A 19,768-nucleotide genomic window follows, 5' to 3' on the forward strand; every position below is an offset into this window, starting at 1 on the left:
ACATGATTTACAGTTTAATTTTTGTGCAGGAAGGTTTTCCGTAGGTTCAGGACCAGTACATGATTTACAGTTAAATTTTTGTCCAGGAAGGTTTTCCGTAGGTTCAAATCATATTTTGAGGTTCTTTGTGCTTTTGGTTCTCAGTCACCTGGACAACCATCACCTGTGGGACCCGAATGAGTTCGCCGTGTCCTGCTTCAGAATCATCATGTTCTCCATCCAGGTAACATTCATGGAAATACGTCAACATGTAACGTTTTGACTATTAATGCAGGATTTAGGAAGACTTTTTCTTTTTAAAAATCTTTTCATGCAGCAGAAACAAACGTAGCGTTAGCTAGCCAGGTGTTGCTAACGGGTTCGCATGTCCACTGGTGGGCGAGACGTTTGTAAAACCGAAAGGTTGTAGTTAGTCTGCCTGACACCCAGGGGGAGCCGCTGAGCAGAATTAGTCTTGAAGTCGTTGGAAAAGTTGAACTCCATGTGATTATTTTTTTTCTCCTTTTATAGCCGTTTAGAGTCTGAGGAGGAATCTGCTTGTTTGGAAATGAAATCTGTCATCTTCTATCTGAAGGTGTTTCTGTGTTGGACACGATGATGGCAGAAGTCTGGTCTATTTTTCCGTCTGCGCGTCCTTTATGTCAGAATTTGATTCGTTCGGCATGATTTTCATCTCGAGCCTCTTTGATCTGAAGGCGGCAGAAAACGGGTGAAGTCCGTGTTGATCCTGCAGAACCGGAGCGGCTGCAGCGTTTTTCAGGTGAAACCCAACGCCTGGCGCTGGCTCGAGATCCGTTTCACACGCAGCTCCAACTAATGTTGGGTTTCTAAAGTCGTCACCTTGAGCTCAGCAGGAAATCAATGGCAGAGTGTGAGACAAACGTTGATTTTATTCTCGCAGCAAAAGCAAAAGAAAATAAAATATTTTCACTTTAACCGAAAACCATCATCATCTTCTCTGGGTTCCATGTTTGTTTCCTCACTCTGAGTTAAAATCCTGGTTATAATACTTCATCAGATGAGATTGGGCTGGATATATGGAAATGTTTACTCAAATTATCATTTAAAATTTTAAAATTACATAATCAGATGGACCAAAAATATTAATTTCAATGAAATTATTTTACATTTTAAGGACCAAAATGAAAATAATTCATATAAATAACAAAATCGGGCAAAAGAAAAATTTTCCAAATGAGTTTCTTCCAATAAAAAACTTTCTGAAAATGTCTGTTTTTCCTTCAGCGGATAGAAAATCCAGAAATTTTACTGAAGAGTAGAAAGTACAGCATCGTAGAAGTACTTCTAAAAATAAATATATATGTTTGTGTTTCTCGGACCGATCCAGGCTCAGCACTCGCACCACGTGATCCAGCAGGTTCTGACCCACCTGGACGGGAACAACAAGAGCACTCCGCGGGTCAGAGCCGGCATCGTCCAGGTTCTGCTGGAGACGGTGGCCATCGCTGCTAAAGGATCTGTGGGTGAGTCTGAAAACGCGGCGCCGCCAGGAAACGGCGGTTCTGCAGAGAAAAGGTCCGTTTAGCTCCTTCGCTGCAGTTCGCTGGAGAAGAAAATGGAAAATTAGACGTTTTTCTTTTTTTAAAGACATTTCTTAGGTCTCCAAGTCAATGGTTGGTTGATCAACGATGAAACTCAATTTAAGCATTTACTTTCTTCAAAAAGACAATTATAGATATAGATAATAAATATAAATCATTCAATTTTATGCTAATTTGTAAAAATAATCTAAAATCACATTTTTATTCCTTTCAGAATCGAAATGCTCCAGTTTTTTCCTGTAAATCTTGTAATTAAATTATGTTTCTGAAGCATGAAGGTTAGCAGCAGAAACAAATTAGCATTTTAATTCACCGTGAAAAAATTTTTCTGTTGTTAAATGAAGGTGAAAATCTCCCACCAGAGGAAATGATTAAAAACGCTCATTAGTTCAGAAAATAGCTGAAACTTGTTTCTTCTTCCATGTTTTGGGAAAACGACATTCCTTGTGGACAGGAATGATCCCAGAGTGCAAAGGGAGCGACGTGTTCACCTTTGAAAGCGAAAGCCCGACTCCTCACAATCTGTGGCTCGGTACAGTACGTGCACTGTGGCTAAAATGTCTGCAGCTTTTCCCCTCGACTCGCCCGACATCAACAAGCGTCCTGGGAAAATCAGGCGATCCACACCTCATCCTGTTGGAGACAAAACTGAAGATGTAAAGACGTTTCCATTTCCTCAAGTTCAGTCAGAACCGTCAGTTTGGAAAAACAGAGAAGTTCTCATTAAGGAGCTCAGCTAAGTAGCAAGCTAACGTGATCTAAAAGGCAAACTGGGAATTTGGCTGATTGTTGGGCTAACATTTAAAAACCAGTTGACAGCCGAGCTGGAGACGAAGCTAAAGACCCAAGAGAAAATTTGAGCTAACGGTTGAGTTTAGAGCTAAACTATAGATAAAAACTGAGTGAAGGATGAAACCAGCAACCAAACTAAAAGATAATTTTTATCTGAGCCAAGGAGCTGGATAACAGCTGCAAAATAACAGTGAAGCTTTCAGCTAAAGTAAAATCTGAGCTAAGAATCAAGCTAACAGCTGAACTAACGTGAGCTAGCAGTTTAACTCTCAGCTAAAAATAAAAACTCAACCTACAGTTAGAGCTAGCAACCTAGCAGGACATCAAACTAACAGCTGGTTTAATAATGGAGCTAAACGCTAACCTTACAGATGAACAGTGACACAAGCTAACTGAGCTAAGAAACGAGCTGGCTGTTGCTAGTACCGCTAACGGTCAAGCTAGCGTCTCGATGCAGGCATCAGTGATAAATATTTATCAGTAATTAATTAGACATACATGGTAATATTACCTGTGTAACATGTCAAAGTTTTAGTTCTTTGTTTATTTCCAACTCTTGCACTACTCATAAAATGATTAGCTTCATGTTTGCTCCATTTTTTTCTGACTAATTTTTCCTAAACTGACTTAATAAATCAAAGCCAGTGACTGTTTTGTTCAGCTTGATCCCATTTCTCAAGTTTCACATCTTCAGTTTTGTTTGGTTCTTTTTAGACGTAAAATTCCAGCAGCAGTGAATATTTTTAAATATTTCATCTGAATGAAAAGTTTTGGATGCGTGTTGATGTCGGGTCCATGTAGAAATGCTCCCGTAATCCCAGCAGGTTAGTAGTTTTAGGAAAGCGGAGAGTGACCAGAAGAACCGACGGTTTAATCAAACACGGCGACTCGTTTCAGATTAAAACACTCTGATGTTATTATCACAGTAAACTTGTTGTGATTCTTCTGGTCGCTCCTCGTTGTGACTCGGAGTGTCGGGAAGCTGCAGGTTAGCCGTGTTGTGATGGTGTAGCTGATAGTGCTGATGTAGATTTAGCCTTTATTCTGGAGAACCAGGTTAATGTCGCATCTAAATGTTTTATTTGTTGCATTTGCTTTGGAAGAATCCGTCTGTCCATTTTAAACTCTGCACACTTGGTGAATAATGTTTCAAGGGGGTCGGGGCCCCGGGGGGCCCCAGGCAGCCGGGGTGAACCAGTCAGCACTGGCTGATAATCTGAGGTGTTGCTTCCTGTGACAGAATAAATTAGGCCTGCCGTCACTGTGAGCTGCACTTTTCTGCAGGTGTCTGCTGGAGCTAATTTTGGATTCAGAAAAAACTGAATCACATTTACATCCCAGAACCAAAGAGCTGCTGCTGCTCATCAGAACCAAACATTTTCTAATTACTCTGGATTATTTTAACAGAAGCACAGATTAGCACATTTATTTATTATTCATTTTCTGCCATAATCTTAAAATGGCTGGTTATCAGTGTTAGAAAACCCCATAAAAACATCTAAATGGATGATGGACACTTTTTTTACAGTTTGAAAAGAAAAATCCTCCATAATTTGGATTTTTGGATCAGAAACATCATTCAGAGCTTGAATGAGTCACTGAAAGTTGGATTTTATGTGACTGAATCTCTTTAACTTGTCAGATTTCCTGAATATTATTCTGTAAATACATAAAATGACATAATGGGACCAACCGAATGGCCGTGCTTCCCCTTTTCTAGACACTGTTTTTGTTTCCAGTATCTATTAGTTTCTTTCCTCGTCTCTGTTTTATCTATAATCAATGCTATACTCTGGTTTGTATCTGTCCTGTAACTCTGTTTTTTTTTTACTTTAAACTGAAGTGAAAGTGTCAGAAAACACTGAAAAAAACTTTAAATTTGAAACATCTCAGGAAAACGTAGCGTTTCAAGAAGCTAACTGAGTCGTTCAGATACCTGTTTGAAATATGGGTTCAGTTGAGACTGAATGGAAAATATGAGCTGATTCCTGATATTAATATTGCTGTTATTGTTTGAACAGGTTTGACTGGAAAACAATGGCAGGTTGTTAAAATTTCATCTGGTTTTCACAACATTTGGCTGGATTTTAGAAAGTGTTGAGAGGAAACATCTTTCAGCCGTTTTGTGTCAGAAAAGCACAAAGTTTTCATTAAAATGCCGAATTATTGCACTTTTATTAGAAATTTATTTTTAAATCTGGACCCTGTCGAGCATGACGTCATCATTGATTGGTGATTGGTTGATCAAGTGTCTTTATGGAGGATTATTGTTAAACAGACATGCATCACATGTGGTTCTACATCCTGGGTTCCAGTAGAAGCTGAGATCTGGGCGGGTTTCTGGAGTTTGGCAGGTTTCTCGTCGTGTCTGGAGTTTGGCGGGTTTCTCGTCGTGTCTGGAGTTTGGCAGGTTTCTGGAGTTTGGCAGGTTTCTGGAGTTTGGCGGGTTTCTCGTCGTTTTTGGAGTTTGGCGGGTTTCTGGAGTTTGGCAGGTTTCTCGTCGTGTCTGGAGTTTGGCGGGTTTCTGGAGTTTGGCGGGTTTCTCGTCGTGTCTGGAGTTTGGCGGGTTTCTGGAGTTTGGCGGGTTTCTCGTCGTGTCTGGAGTTTGGCGGGTTTCTCGTTGTTTTTGGGCGAAACTGTTGACCTGAGTGAAGTTAGCCCCCCATCTTCTTCAAATCAGACATAATTGGTGTCCAACGTTTGTGCAGCAAAAATTTTCATTTGTGCCGATATCAAATTAAAGATATAAAGAAAGATATTTCTTCATATCTTTAAAAATGTTCTTCAGGCATTATCAGAGGTCAACCACTCCCGTGGCCCTGCTCACATTTGCAGAAATAAATAAATTTGGTGTTGTCCTTCTGGTACAGTATCTTTCTTTATATCTTTAAAATGAAGCTGTTGGTCTCGTCCAAATCCTGTTGGGCTTTAACCTGCCTGTGTGCCGCAGGTCCGACGGTCCTGGAGGTCTTCAACACGCTGCTCAAGCACCTGCGGATGAGCGTGGACTTCGAGCTGGGCGACAGCTCCAGGAGAAACTCCAGCAGCAGCGCGTCGTCGGTGCGCGGCCGCGAGAGCGACGAGCGCATCGTGCAGAACGCCATCATCCAGACCATCGGTGCGGCGGCGGCGCTCCTCGCCAGTTCTCCATCAGCGCCGCGTCTGCTGCAGCTCTGACCCGTCTCTCTGCTGCCCCCTGCAGGCTTCTTTGGTGGAAACCTGCCAGATTACCAGCGAGCCGAAGTCATGATGTTCATCATGGGGAAGGTGCCGGTGTACGGGACGCCGTGCCACACCTTGGACACGGTGAAGATCGGGTGAGTCAGCCGTTGCATCGCGGCGCCCCGGGGTTTCTGGGCCGCGCTGCAGCGGAGGCGTCTGCTCTTCATCATCATGACTCACCGCCAGAGATCCTCAGCAGAAACTTAACAGAGACGGGGAGGAAATGGACGTCCGCCTACATCCCAGTCTAGACTGAGACGAAACCATTTCCTGTCCTGCTGCAGACCCACTGGATGATGATGAAGATGATGAATTGTATCAGGAGCCAGACGATTAACGGAGTAATCGTCAGCTAATTTAGTAATCGATTAATCTTTCACTGGAGCAGAAAGAGTCCAGAAAAGGCCAGTTGCTGAAAGAACAACAGACTCGGAGCTGAAATTAAACCAAAACCGTACAGAAATATAAATATTTAGCATTTAAGACAAAAAAAAAAAACTTGGTCTGTAAATTTCTCCTAAAGTGAATTTTAGCTTCACCTGATTCAAATTCTGTAAAAAATAAAAATTCCATCCAATAATTAATTTAATAAATAAATGTCAGTATATCATAAAATGTTGATTTTCTTAAATAAGTTAATTTTAATGTTATTGTGTAAAAAGTGTTGTGTTAAAATGAAACATCTGCAGAATTTGTCCAAATTCTAAATTGAATTAAACAGCAGAATAGTCTATATAATAATTGATTAATCCTGAGGATAATTGATTATTAACGGTCGTTAGCTGCAGCCCTCCTCTGTTGGATCTTCATCGTGTCTCCGGACCCTCGGCTGATTTCTTTGTCGTTCAGAAAGTAAAAACTCTCTCTCTCCTGATCGCCCCGCGGTGCCTTCAGCTGCCGGTCGCCGAGATGGAAAAAGGAAAATCAAGTAAATCCATCAGACCTGAGGGGAGCAGAGAGGGATGATCCCAAATCAAATGAACGCCGTTCTCCTCTTCCTCCTCCTCTTCCTCCTGACTCAGTCAGGCTTCCTTCCTTCCTTTAGCGCTGAGGTTGAAATCTGCAGCATGTCAACGATTCAATTCAACTTCACATCCTCCCAGTCCACCTTTACTATTCCACCTTAACTTGGTCTAATCCAGTGAATTATCAGCATTCAGGTACCAGATGTTCTGACCGGTTCTGTTTGGTTTCAGGCATCAGGGAACCAAGAGGATCCAGACGATGCTGCTCAGCTCCCTCATCATGGTGAGAAACTAACTGACTGAGAGAAAAAACAAACCATCATCCTGCGACCACTTCCTGTCGTCTTCTTCTTCGTTTCCCCCAGTAGCATACTGCTGAAAAATCCACAAACACTTATCAAAGAACGTGTTTTTTTGAGATTGACTTGTTTCCATTAAGTGAATTAATTTTCATTATTTCAGTTTGTGCATTTCTGTGGTTTTGGACGCGCAGCTACAGACGCATGTCTGTGAGGCTGCAGCAGCTGCACACTGAAATACAAACACACAAACCTGGGAAAAGTTTCCACATCCTCATCACTGCTGAGAAGCAAATAAGAGCCAGTTCATACAGAAGCTGCTGCAGCACACCTAAAGCGTCGCTGTGCAGGCAGAAATCCCTTACGTCTGAGGGTCTCTGCTCTTCCTCAGCTCGCCTCCGGCTTCACCCTGCAGCCGGATGCAGCGTGGAAGTTTGGAGCATTCCTGCATGTTTGAGGCTGCAGACTGAAACGGTTTGTTTCGAACTGCGGTGACCCAGCTGACTGACACTGAGGGCTGCTGTCCGGGTCAAAGGTTAAAGCGGGTTCATCTGTGAGGCTGCTGGAGGAGCAGAGTTCAGCTGAAGGGCTGATCGTGTTTGGTGTTTAAATTGATCCTGGTGTTGCTCGGTGGCGCCCCCTGCTGTAACAACTCTCCTCTTGTCTCCTCAGGTGACCTCCGGGTTCAAGTCCAAGTCCATGTCGTCGGCGCTGCCGCCTCCCTTCCTGGACCCGCTCTTCTCCATCTCGCTGATGGAGGACAGCGAGTTGAGGCAGCTGGTCCTCGAGATCCTCCACAACATCATCGATCGCCATGACAACCGCGCCAAGCTGCGCGGCATCAGGTAACGGCGGCGGCGCGGTCGGTCGGACGACCTCCTGCCTGCTCCCTGAGCCACAGACTCAGGTTTGGTTTCCTCCCTCCTGCAGGATCATCCCCAACGTCGCAGCTCTGAAGATTAAAAGGGAGAAAATATCCAAGCAAGATGTTGCATTCATGAAAAAGGTAAAAAGTAGAAAATTACTGTTTCACTTTAACCGAGGTTAGTGGGACCAGAGGTCGATTAGCGTTCACACCTCACCAACTGAACCGGACTTTCTAACAAACAGGCCGGAGTCGGATTAAAGCGGATTAGACGGGACTGGTGGGAATGATGATTCAGCCTTAGATTCCAGGAAAGGTGAAACTTGAGCTGCTGGGGAAAATAAAGAACCAAGTGTTCAGGTAGTAGAGCTCAGTTTGCATGTGAAGAAGCTGATCCATGGAAATGCATCTTTGTTTCTCGGAATGTTACCCTCTAAGCATCCATGGGGGACGGTAATGGGGATTATTTTATTATTTATTCTGATATTAATCTGCGGCGCTTCTTGGAGCCACAATGACTCGCACAGAAAAGTAAAAACACAAGAGAAAAACGGTTTTAGAGAGAAACTGACCTTTTTTTTTGAGAGAGCAGACACCGAATCCCATGAACTGGGAGGAAAACTCCCCTATGACCTGAAATGTGCGGCTGGTTTCCGTTTAGGAGTCCTGCGAGCTCGCTGACCCCGACAGGAAGTGGCCGTTCAGCCTCAGATTGTGACATTTCCCTCAAGACGCTGCCGGTTGAACAGGTTGACCCGTGATTCTCACACCAGCTGCAGCCTGCAGAACCGGAACCGGCACCGGTTCTGCTTTAATGGAACCCAAATGTTACTCATTAGAGGCGTCTTTGCTTTCCATTAACCTGCCTCAGCGCCCCGGTTATTCATTTCATACTCGACCTGCAGCTTTCCATCCAGAAACGAATCTTTTAGCAGGAATCGGAGTCTCTTTGCAGCAGGTCAGTAATTTGGCATTTAAGTTTCCAAGTAAAGCCGATGTGTTGAAATAATCTGTTTAAAGAATCTAAGAGAAGATATTCTGTTGAACTGCAGTAAATTCTCCTGGACTCATTTGTTGATCAAACGGAGTCTGACATGTTTTTAAAACCGTCGTGTTTCCTCGGACGCTGCCCCCTGCTGGCTGAACGTCGGCAGCGGATCGGACGTTAATGTTTGCCATCCTTCACTGTCAGGGAGCTTCGCTTCTGTCCAGCAGCTATTAAGATGCTATTAATGAGACGCATCGTCCCACCAGGAGACTCGACGCTTCATTAGCACCGACACAAACAGACCCGTTTGTTTGCTCCAGTCCCACAAGCAGCGGGCGGTCCGTTGTTTCTGCCAGGGATTAGACTGATCCCTGATGAGTTCTTTCTACAGAGGAGGAGGATGGAGGATGCTGGGAGTAAAGCAGAATAAAGATCCATTTAAATTGTTCCTCAGGTTCAAAATGTTTCCAAAAAGCAGCCAGAGTCCATCGGGCTTCAGGACGGTTCTGTATGTCTGACTTTGGGTCGACACCAGGAGTCCTGTTGGGTCCTGGTTTTGCCCTCTGTGTCTCCACTCTTTGCCTTTAGCAGGTTCCATATTTGAAGTCTGTTCTTGGTTAAAGATGGATCCAAAGTGAAGTTTTCTCATTAATAGAACTGACTTTATAAATGCGGGGAGCTTCGTGATTTGAGTCGGCCGTGGAGACGAACCCTGCATGATGCAGCAGCTCCTGGTGGTTTAAACGTGTCTGAACATCCAGGAAGAAATGAAAGATTTTACTGAAGCGTTGATGTTTCAGCCTTTCTCGTCTTGGTTTCCCTGCAGCACGGCCAGCAGCTCTACCGCCACGTCTACCTGGGCTGCAAAGAGGAAGACAACGTCCACAAGAACTTCGAGCTGCTCTTCACCACGCTGGCCGTCCTGACCATCGAGCTGGCCAACGAGGAAGTGGTCATCGACCTGATCCGCCTCTCCGTCGCTCTGCAGGTGACGCTCTGGTCATTGTGACCCAGGATGTAGCCTGATCCCAGGCCTTTCTAGAACTTACTGGATGTTTTCCTGGAGCTTGCAGACGGTGTTTCATTGAAAAGGTTCTTATAATGTTGCAGCTGTATGACGGAGGGACTTCCGCCAGTTAAACATGATGGCCGGTAACATGCCGGTACCATGTGGGTTTCAGGAGAGCAACCAGGAAGTTCAGGGAAAGTTGACTCAGTTCTAGCAAAGTTCAGAGTCAGGTTTGGGAGGGTAGTGTGAAGGTCCGTTTACAGCAGCCTGCTGGTTCTGGTAAAGTGGGTTATAAGTTCAGAGGAAGAACCTTGATTGGGTTCTGGGAAAAAGACGCATCAGTTCAGATCGGAGGGTTCGGATAACGACTCGTTCAGGAGGTTTATGCTGATCTTTGTCCTGATTTTCCTCCAATAACCTTCAGAACCGTCCCGACTATCAGGACGGTTCTGATCCGAACTGATATCCTGCCATGTGTTCAGACTGATCCCATCTAAAGTCCAACATGTTGGATCGTCTCGGCCCGATGTCGCAGTGCGTGGCATTCCTTGATAACGGAGGAGAACCTGCTGAACGAAGCGGTCAGAAAACGAGGTGAAGACAGAACTGCCGACATGATGGACCAGAAAGTCCGTTAAATATAAACTCTCACCGTCACGTTAGTCGGCCATGTTTGTTTATCCTGGATCCAAACTCAGATTCCTCATCTGACATCTGAATGCTTGGTGGAGTGCTGCTCACGGCAAACCTGCTATACTGACGGTTTTTACCATCATGTGTGTGAAAATCCTGCCGTATGAACCAATGAAAGGAGCCTCAGCAGGTCCAGCAGCAGGTCGGACCCAGGAGAGTAAACCAGAACCAGGGTACGATGGTTCTGGAAATGTCGCCTGTGAGTCCAGGTAGAATAAACCCTTATCACTGGTGTCTGGAAGCAGTTCTGTGTTTTCTGGGGAAATCTCCGGTAACTCCTGGGAAATTCCCCCTCAGGATGTTGGAAAGCAGCAGAAAGTAACATCCTTGGCACCTGCTGGGTTTTTATCCCGGGATGGATGTGCAGCACATTGCTACCCTGACATGGTCGACTAAACGCTTTGACTATCGGCACGTCGGCCTGTGATGAGGTGATCGGATCAGCCACATCATGCTGAGGTTATGTAATGTTGCGTCAGCCTGCAGAGAAACGGTTGCTCAGCTTCATGTTGGGCTCTTTATGCTGGACCTTCACTCTGACAGCATGACGCAGTCGGCGCGTTGCAGAAGGCCTGCTCTGTAAGCGTCTTCCTGCTTCCTGCAGGAAATGGCCCTGAACAACGAGGAGAACATGCCGATGTCCATCCGCTGCGGCATCATGGCGCTGGTGGCGGCGTACCTCAACTTCCTGAGTCAGATGATCGCCAACCCGCCGTTCTGTCAACACGTCAGCAAGGTGCGTCATCAACCGAAGCCACTGCTGGTTACATGGAACATGTTTGTGTGTTTCTTGGCATCGGATCCTCCTTCCTGCTTTAGCTTCACTCCCAATTACCTGCACTCCTCTGCAGGTAATCGAGCTGAGAAACATGGACGCTCCGTACCTCCTGCCTGAACACATCTTCAGAGACAAGTGTCCGTAAGTATCCACTCCCCAGCAGGTCTGAGGCCTAAATCAGAAGGATTCGTTGGTTCCTAACCTGAGTCTACATCAGCTCTGCTCCTCTTCATCTGAATACACGATGGAGCCGCCATGTTTGTTCAGCAACTCGCCACCAACACAAAACCCTGTTTTATTTCTCCTCATGACATCCAATAAACATTACAGGGAGTTTGGTCATATTTATCTAAAAACAACGGCAGTCCTCCACCTTTCCACCAGATGGCAGTAAATGCTTATCAGTTGATCTTTAATCCTGTATGAGAGGAATATAATGACCAACTTCACTTTCTCTCAGTGGGAAAATAAAAACCTGCTGATGAGACCAGGTTCAGGTTTCACGACCTTCACATCTCATCGTGTTTATTTACTGACTGAATGTCTTCCTGCCGTCCTCCAGTCTCCCTCAGTCTTTGGACAAAGACGACAGGCAGCTGTATTTCCAGACGGCGGACATGGCCGAGTGCCTGGCAGGCCCAGGATACAACGTGGAGAGGTTGTCCATCCCTTACATTCCCCAGGTCACAGGTACGACGCCCTGCTTCTTTAATGAAACGATTCCTGTTGGGATTGATCAGAAAAAAAAACACTTAAAGCAATTCAAGATGGCAAATGTTGGACATTTCCTTTTTAAAATGACAGAAGCACCAATGCAATGTGTAGCTACTGACCAGAGAAGCAGCTGTATGGACAGCTGTGGCTTTAACCTGCTGCTGAACTTACAAGGTGCTTTCTAGAACTTTCCTGGTCCTTTCAGTGGAATAATATGAACCAGCTTGTAACATGAAGTAGGTGTTTCTCACTTGATTAGACTAAATTAACATCTGTCTTATGACTTCAGCTTTTTTTTTAAAATATTGCTGGCAATTTTTCAGAGGTTTATAAAGAATGTGGAACTGACACAATTGGTTAAAAACAAATAAAACACCTAAAATATAAACGGTAGAAAATTGTCTAAATTATGCACAAGACATCAATATGTTAAAGTATGAGGAGTAAAAATGAAGTGTTGGTTGATTTGAATCTGTATTTTCGCTCTGTTCCTGCTGCCTCGTGTTCAGTTCTTTACACCGTAGGAAAAATCATCCACAGGTGCAAGCAGACGTCCAGAGGTAAAAGCCGCTGTGGATTTCTGTAGATTTAGTTCCCGTAGGTAAAACATGAGCTCAGTTTAGCTCGAGACTTCCTGTAGCTCCTCCTTCCTTCCTGCCGAGGATTCCAGTGTTCTGATTGGTCCGCTGATCAGGCTCCGCCCACATCGTTTGTTCAGCTGAAACCATGAAGGAGTTTCTCTGGATGCAGTTTGGCTTCACCACCACAGATTTTACTCAACTAAGAGATGCATCACTTTGATATATTTATGCAAGAAATGACCGGAATAAAAGTAAAGAAATATTTGTATAAAAAATTTAATCAGACAAAAATAATGACTTCAAAATAATTTTACTCTGTTAGAGGTAAACGTATGGTTTTGTAAAACTTTTATTTATATAAACTGAGGTTATTAATCTGTAGAATATGAATGAAGGAAAGTTTGTTTTTTTAGCTGCTGAGATCAAAACGTTTCACATCCAAATGTTTTTTAAACCATCAGAAAAAACTGACAAACTATTAAAAAATAAACCAAAAGCAAAGAAGCTGATTATGTTGTTTTAGACTGTAAAGCACTTTAACAACTTGTTTGATTATTTTACCTGCTTTGCGTCTGGACTCATTGTGGTGAGTATTTCAGGATGTAGTTCATGTAAGTAGTTTGGTAGCTGAAATGTGTATTTATTTCAAAATAAATTAACTTTCTTTTTGGTTTTGCACCACGTTCACCATCTATTGAAAGCTTTAATATATATTATTATATGTACTAGTTGTAACTCCACGATGTTCACTGCTTTAAGTTTTACCAAAAATAATTCAAGTCTGAGCAGAAGAACCTCCTGGTGTCTCCAGGCGACGTTTTATTTTGAAAGGATGAAGAGATTCACACTAAACTGACTCAGCAGGAGAAAGTAAATGAGAATACAGAGACTATTTGTTCACACTAGTTTAAAGAATCACACGGTCAGAATCTACTGTGTGACATTTTCACGTCTTCAACCTGAATAATCTGCAGAAAAACAAAAAAACAACAAACTTAAATGAATTGTGGAGAAAAATTCAAAGCTATTTGGGTCAAATTAGTTTTCAGTGACTTGTTTTAATCAGAAGAAGCTCAGTGAGCCAAATGTTTTCAAAGTTAGCACCAAAAATGATCTCCTTCATTAGCTGAAGTTTCCCACCACTGTGTTTTATGTTTCTGTTGTGAGGTTTGAGTTTCGGAGCTCAACAGAGGAGGAGGAGTTTATTACTTCCTGTTGTAAAATAAATGTTTCTGTTTTTAGCGTTGTGCTGCTAGCGAAGCTTCATGTGGGAAATACTTCCCTGTGCATTTGTACCTTGATCTGCTTTGGCTGTAGCGATATTTTTAAACTCCATGCTGATGCTGAGAAAAATACACAGGACCGTTTTCAACACTTTTGGCCAGGATTTTTTTGAAGATGACGTTCAGAAGTGACCTGCAAACTATTTTCTTTCATCTGATTTTCTCTTTAATCGGCGTAAACGATGTTCTTCCTGTTGGAGTTCCAGCCTGTGAGGCTTTTCTCTGCTTTCCTCTGAATTTTGAAGAGTTTATTAAACATAAAGAGCAAATGTCAGTGAAGTAAGAGCCCGGCTTTCTGCGCGTCTTTAATCTCCCGTCTTTTGGGACGACGTTCCTGATTAGTGCCGACTGCTGAGTCATTCCTGCTCAGAGTTCGCAGCAAAGGTCGCCGTGACTCACGGAGAAAGTTAATTATAAAGCGCCGCGTTTGTCTTCTGTTTTCACACCTCGGCTGACCCTGCTCCGTCAAACTCTGCTGCACTTTAATCTCCTCCTGCAGAACAACAACCAGCGGCCGCTCCGGGGGCTTCCAGAACCTCACCAGACTCGGTTCGGCCCGAATGAATCCCATTTGTTCCCCTACAGAAACCCGGAGCTCTGCGGCTGAACCTCTGTGTGTTTCTGCTCGCAGACATAAAATAACTTCTATAAAACCACACAGCTGTGAGAAATGTTTTACGTTCTGGAAAAACTTCATTATCTAGAACGATTAGTTTATTACTTTCTACAAATATTTGATCAGTAATTTCATCTTCAACAATGTTCATTAGTTTGTTTTTAACCATTTTATTTTAATCTAAAATGCGCATATTACTTAATACTTAATTCATTATATTTTGCTACTTTATTTTATGTAAAATTTGCCTTTGTCTTTTTACGCAAAACTCAAAGGAGTTTTGGAGACCTAACAGACAGGCACTCTACTGAGGGATTTAAAAGCTCCATGGCGTGTTGGTGGCGAGGAATCTAAACTTCAATGTCATTTCTGCTCCAGTTCTGACCAGCATTTTTATTCTGAGAGAAGTTTAAATCAACAATGTGAAGCAGTGAATGGAAGCAGCTAAAAGTCTGTTTTTAGTCTGCAGAGTTTCACTGCTTCACAATCAAACATTATTATGGGAACACAGATGGTCAGACTGTTTGACTGACTCCAGTTTTCACCCAACAAAATGTCATCTGCAAAGCTAAAACTCATCATCAAGCCACTGATTAAAAATCTGTCATTCATTTGGCTCAGACACCGAGAAACAACCTGCTGCTGCAGCAAATTATCCCAACTTAACGTGCAGAAAAACATGAAGAGAAATCAGTTTGTTGTTTTCTAACAATCGATGCCTGCAGACATTTTGTTCAGATTGACTTTTTCCCATTTAAAATGTGGGTTCAGTTTGTCCAAATGATTAATCACCTCTCCACATATGGTCTGTTTTAGAAATGCTCTCTCAATATTCAGTCATTATGTCAGGAAATGCTTTAAATTACTGATCTGCTCTGGAAAATGGAAGAAAAACCAACAGTGATTTGTTTTAGTTCTGATGCCATTTTTTTTTATTTTTTTGCTTCAAAATATGATGAAATTTTCCCCTGAAGCTCTTTTGATCCAACGCAGCAGTTTAATGATGTAACTGTCTGTTGCTGCAGATGAAGACCGTCTGACCCGCAGGAAGAGTTTTGTGGACACCATCTCCCTCCAGGTGGACATCATGTCCAGCAGCCTGCCAGATAAGGTCCGACTCATTTTATGACACAAAGTCACTTATGAAAAGATAAAAAATGAGTTTTTAAGCTGATTCATGTGAAAAGTTCCCGCTGAATCGCATTGTTTGGGTTTCTCCCATCAGCAGTCGGAGCTGGCTGAGGAGATCACGTTTGAGACCCTGAAGAAGGCCATCGGTGAGATCATCCACCGTATCAAAAGCCTCTGTTTGTACTGATGTGATGGTTTATTTCCAAACTGGTTCAGTTTTTCTCTAACTTTTGCTGAATGTGGGGTTAGTTGGACTTTAAGGTTAGCTGAGGAGCTAACAGAGGTCAGCAGAACCTGACGGCTTCTTTTCCTCATCAACGTTACGGTTGAACTCATTTCTGCCGTTTCTGTTTCATCCAAATGTGCAGAACATTTAGTCAGAACCTGACGTGTCGTATTCCCGTCTCATGCGATCGTCTTGCAGATACGACAGGCTTGGAGGAGCAGGAGAGGGAGAAGAGGCGTCAGGTGATGGAGAAGTTCCAGAAAGCTCCGTTTGAGGAGATCGCTGCTCACTGCGAGTCCAAGGTGGGAAACCAGGACGGGTCACAGAACCCAACTGAAACATGCCATGTGGTTTGGTGAGATGGAGAACCGGGTCCGAAACATCTGAAACTCTCTCCTCCCTCCCTGCAGGCCAACATGCTCCACGACCGCCTGGCCCAGATCTTTGAGCTCACCATCCGGTACGTCTTCATTACTGAAACCTAAGATGCTTTATTCAGGATTTCCAAAGATGATTTTTATTATTTACAACAAAATATTGGTGAATATGTCAAACAAAAACAATAATTAATGAGGGAAACGATGATAACCAGTATTGTTCACTTATAAAACTAACTGAAACAGACTGAAATTATAGATATTCATGTTTATGAATGTATTTATTAGCCTTTTGAACCCATGTGAAACTCTTATTATTTTCATCATGATACTCCCAGGTTCCTCCCAGCAACTTAACCTGGCAGCAAAACGGCAAAAGTTTTCATTAAACACTAAAGTCAGTTTGTGGTTCAATAACATTTTTTTAAAATGGCTTCTTCTGTTGATTCTCCAATCAATGTAAACATAACCACTTTTTTTTATTTGGCACCTAAAAATTAACCAAAGTATGAAAAAAACAGTAAACTAAACAGTATTTAAATAAAAACTAATGAAGACGAGCAGCTGCTCTCTAAAAACCAACTAAACGAAACTGAATTTGACAAAAGTCATAAAGAAATGAAACAAAGAGTCAGAAACCAGTAATAAACCAGTGAAACCAGTAGGGATGTTTTTCTGCCCCCTGCAGGCCGCCGCCCAGCCCGTCCGGCGTGGTTTCCATCTCAGCGGGTCACACCCAGCATCCGTCCGTTCCCGTCTACGAGATGAAGTTCCCGGACCTGTGTGTCTACTGAACGACTAAAAACACCAACACAGGCAACCTCCGCTTTTCCTCCAATCAGCGCGCTGCGAGGCGGCAGGGAGCCAATCAGAGACTCGGACCTGCTGACCCGGCTGCACCTCGTTTCTCTGATTCGCGTCCCTGAACCCAAACGGTGGAACAGAACAAAACCAGAACAACGCAAACCGCTTTACGCTTCGTGTTGATGTCGATGCTTCACGCCGTGTGGAAAAACTAAACGATCCTGTTGGATTAAAACCACCTGCAGGTTCAACAGCTTCTGAGCAGAGAATCCAGTAGAACAGCTGATGGATCGGCCCGATATTTACCCATAAAACACGAATCGGTTCAGTTCAAACGGCTCACGGTTGGTGAAACGGATCCAGTTTTTATTCCTGAAGCTTTTTAAGGATTTGAAGATTTACAAAATCACAACTTTTACAAAATGATTCTTGGATTAAAATTCTCAGTATTTGTTCAATCTAGGAAGTCGGTGAAACGGGATTTTGTCTGTCAGATTTTCCAGGAATAACTTAGAAATAAACTCAGTTAGTTTTTACTTATAGAGAAGAAAATGATAAAAATGATCAGTTTCCAAATATTTCAGAACCAGATGATTAATTTTCAAAATAACACATTTTTCCAGAATCATAAGGTCCAAAAATAAATCTTTGTTTACAGATTATAATGAATTTTGTGATGTTAAATTAATGTAATTCAACAAGTTTTCTTGTTTAAATCTTAATTTTTTCTGCCCTCTGTGTTCATAGACTAAATGATTTTTTCTTAATCACAGCCACTAGAACTGTTGGTGTAAAATTCATTCATGTTTAGGTTCTTAAGGATAAAGTCAAACTTGACATATTTTACTTTGTCTTGTGAATCATGATGAAATATTTTAGGTCTGATGGAAGAAATATTTCTTCAGAGTTTAATGTTTGACCAAAATAAACAGAAAAGCTTCAACATTCATGCATTATTAAGCAGAATTATAAAGAATTACAATTTTTACGAACCTTGAAATAAAAGTCCAATATGGCTGCCACATATTTAACAAAGTGGAAACAACCGCAGTCATAATTAATTAGTTTGCACTTCTGTTTTCAACCCGTTTACTTTCGTCTCGCTCCAACAGAAACACCAACATGGTGCAGTTCAGCACATGAACAACAGGGGGCAGTGCATCACAATGTACGGACTTGAAGCGCTAGCTTGTTTGGCTACTGCCTGACCAGCTAACTGGCTAAAGAGGCGACACTTTCCCACCATGACGTTGTATTTATGGTGGTTTTAGGAAGGCTGCCCTTCTACCAGAGTTCGCTTCCAGCTGGGATTAAAGCCGCGGGATTAGCTCCAGATTATGAGGTGTGTGAGCGGCTTCGTGAGCCTCATCAACCCTTTAAATCAAAGCTGCATCGATATTCCTGGAGTTTCTTAAAGCAGGTTTAAAAAGCTGTAAAATCTTAGAGGTTGTTGTCATGGCTACTGAACCCAAAGGTGTAAAGTTKGCAGTAGYGGGTCGGTTCTGAGTGTGGAGGTTCCTGGTTCTGGTCGGGCTGCAGCTGGTTTTGTAATCCTCTGGTCTGACGTCCTGCTGCTGCTGATCAGGACTCCAGGCTGAAGGTCAGACATGAGCAAACGATCCGGGCACATCGAGCTGGATCTGATCCGAATCGTTTCCCGGTGGTTCTGTTGTACGTTGAGCTCGTCGTGCTTCCTGAAAAGTGACTTTTGATGGTTTTTATTCACCAACCTGAGCCTGTTAAAGCTGAACTGTAGATTGGTTTCATTACTTTAACTAGACCAAAACCAGCAGAACATCTATTARGACGCGTTCAGAAAGAACCGCTGACTGTCGCTGAGTTCGGGTCCAAAAGATGGAAACGGATCAACATGGGAGCTCCTGAAGGTGCAATACCAACTGTGACCACCAGGAGTCGGTTTCAGACTGAAGCCTTATGTGCTAAAGCTAAAGCTAACGGCAGCAAATGGMGCCGCTCTTCCCCAGAACTCACAGGTCAAGATAATGGAAAATAAAAGTTAATCCTGCAAAACTTTSAGCTCCGTTTCTCTGTTCCTGAATTAAATCTAGAAGCAAATATTTGACAGRTTTTATTTTCCAAAYGCTTCTTAGCAGCTAAATATTCAGTCTGGTTCTTCTCCTCCAGTGTCTTTCCAGAATCTTGGTGGCTGATATAAAAGGTACTGGGCGGTTTTTACCGGGACCCGGTTCAGTTTTTACCTGAGATTCCCGGAAATGAGCCTTTAACTTCAGGGACGGTTTGTTTTAGGAACCTGAGGTTCTGGGAGAAGACGGGCTGCTTTCCTGCTGCCAAGAGCTTCATCACAACGCGATCCACATCGTTGTCTAGTCTAGTAATAATTTATCTGTGCAGCTGTAAGGAGAGCCGAGCAGGTTGAGATCATCCACCAGCTTCTGTACAGAACCCGATCCAAAACCGGAGCAAACCGAGCCGTTTGTGAATCCCAACCTTCCCAAACTAACAGCATGATTGGTTCTCTAAATATAAAATACGCTGTGAAACCCGATCCGTCTAGAACCTGACGTTTCACCGCCSGGTCCGGTCCGGTCCGGTCCGGCTTGTTTTMGACGKGGCTGGAAAACGTGATGAATGTTGCTGACGCAGCAGATCGTATATTTCTGTCCATTTTCTGCAYCACATGGTTCAGTTGCTGCCTGGTGGAGATTTCAGACATATCATTGAAAAAACGCTGAATCATCGTTTCTTCTTGTCGTCGTTGAGTCGGATCATGAATCTTTGTCTCGAATCATAGAAATTATTCTGGTGAAAATGAGCCGTTATAGAAAGTTGTTTTTCTTTAGATCTAAACCTTTTTTCACCAAATAGTTTGGTCATGAAATCA

At 43.1% G+C, this 19,768-nt stretch overlaps 1 protein-coding gene across 12 annotated transcripts in view; it reads left to right on the forward strand.

The window, feature by feature from the left end:
• efr3a (EFR3 homolog A (S. cerevisiae)) overlaps nucleotides 1-18,971 on the forward strand; it is a 61,908-nt gene extending 42,937 nt beyond the window's left edge. For 3 of the 12 annotated variants that reach the window (XM_008434774.2, XM_008434771.2, XM_017310061.1), the window contains 18 exons: nucleotides 145-223; nucleotides 1,349-1,484; nucleotides 2,017-2,094; nucleotides 5,305-5,472; nucleotides 5,557-5,671; nucleotides 6,773-6,824; nucleotides 7,513-7,685; nucleotides 7,771-7,846; nucleotides 9,520-9,681; nucleotides 11,000-11,131; nucleotides 11,247-11,314; nucleotides 11,736-11,863; nucleotides 12,397-12,447; nucleotides 15,399-15,478; nucleotides 15,593-15,674; nucleotides 15,923-16,026; nucleotides 16,135-16,184; nucleotides 16,790-18,971. In XM_008434774.2, the coding sequence (XP_008432996.1) occupies nucleotides 145-223; nucleotides 1,349-1,484; nucleotides 2,017-2,094; nucleotides 5,305-5,472; nucleotides 5,557-5,671; nucleotides 6,773-6,824; nucleotides 7,513-7,685; nucleotides 7,771-7,846; nucleotides 9,520-9,681; nucleotides 11,000-11,131; nucleotides 11,247-11,314; nucleotides 11,736-11,863; nucleotides 12,397-12,447; nucleotides 15,399-15,478; nucleotides 15,593-15,674; nucleotides 15,923-16,026; nucleotides 16,135-16,184; nucleotides 16,790-16,895 (1,840 nt within the window). In that variant the 3' untranslated portion in view covers nucleotides 16,896-18,971. The other 9 variants (XM_017310052.1, XM_017310054.1, XM_017310053.1 and 6 more) reach the window with 9 other exon arrangements.
• Nucleotides 18,972-19,768: the final 797 nt, after the last annotated feature.

The sequence above is a fragment of the Poecilia reticulata genome, linkage group LG17 (assembly GCF_000633615.1).
Source record: "Poecilia reticulata strain Guanapo linkage group LG17, Guppy_female_1.0+MT, whole genome shotgun sequence".
Classification (NCBI taxonomy): domain Eukaryota; kingdom Metazoa; phylum Chordata; class Actinopteri; order Cyprinodontiformes; family Poeciliidae; genus Poecilia; species Poecilia reticulata.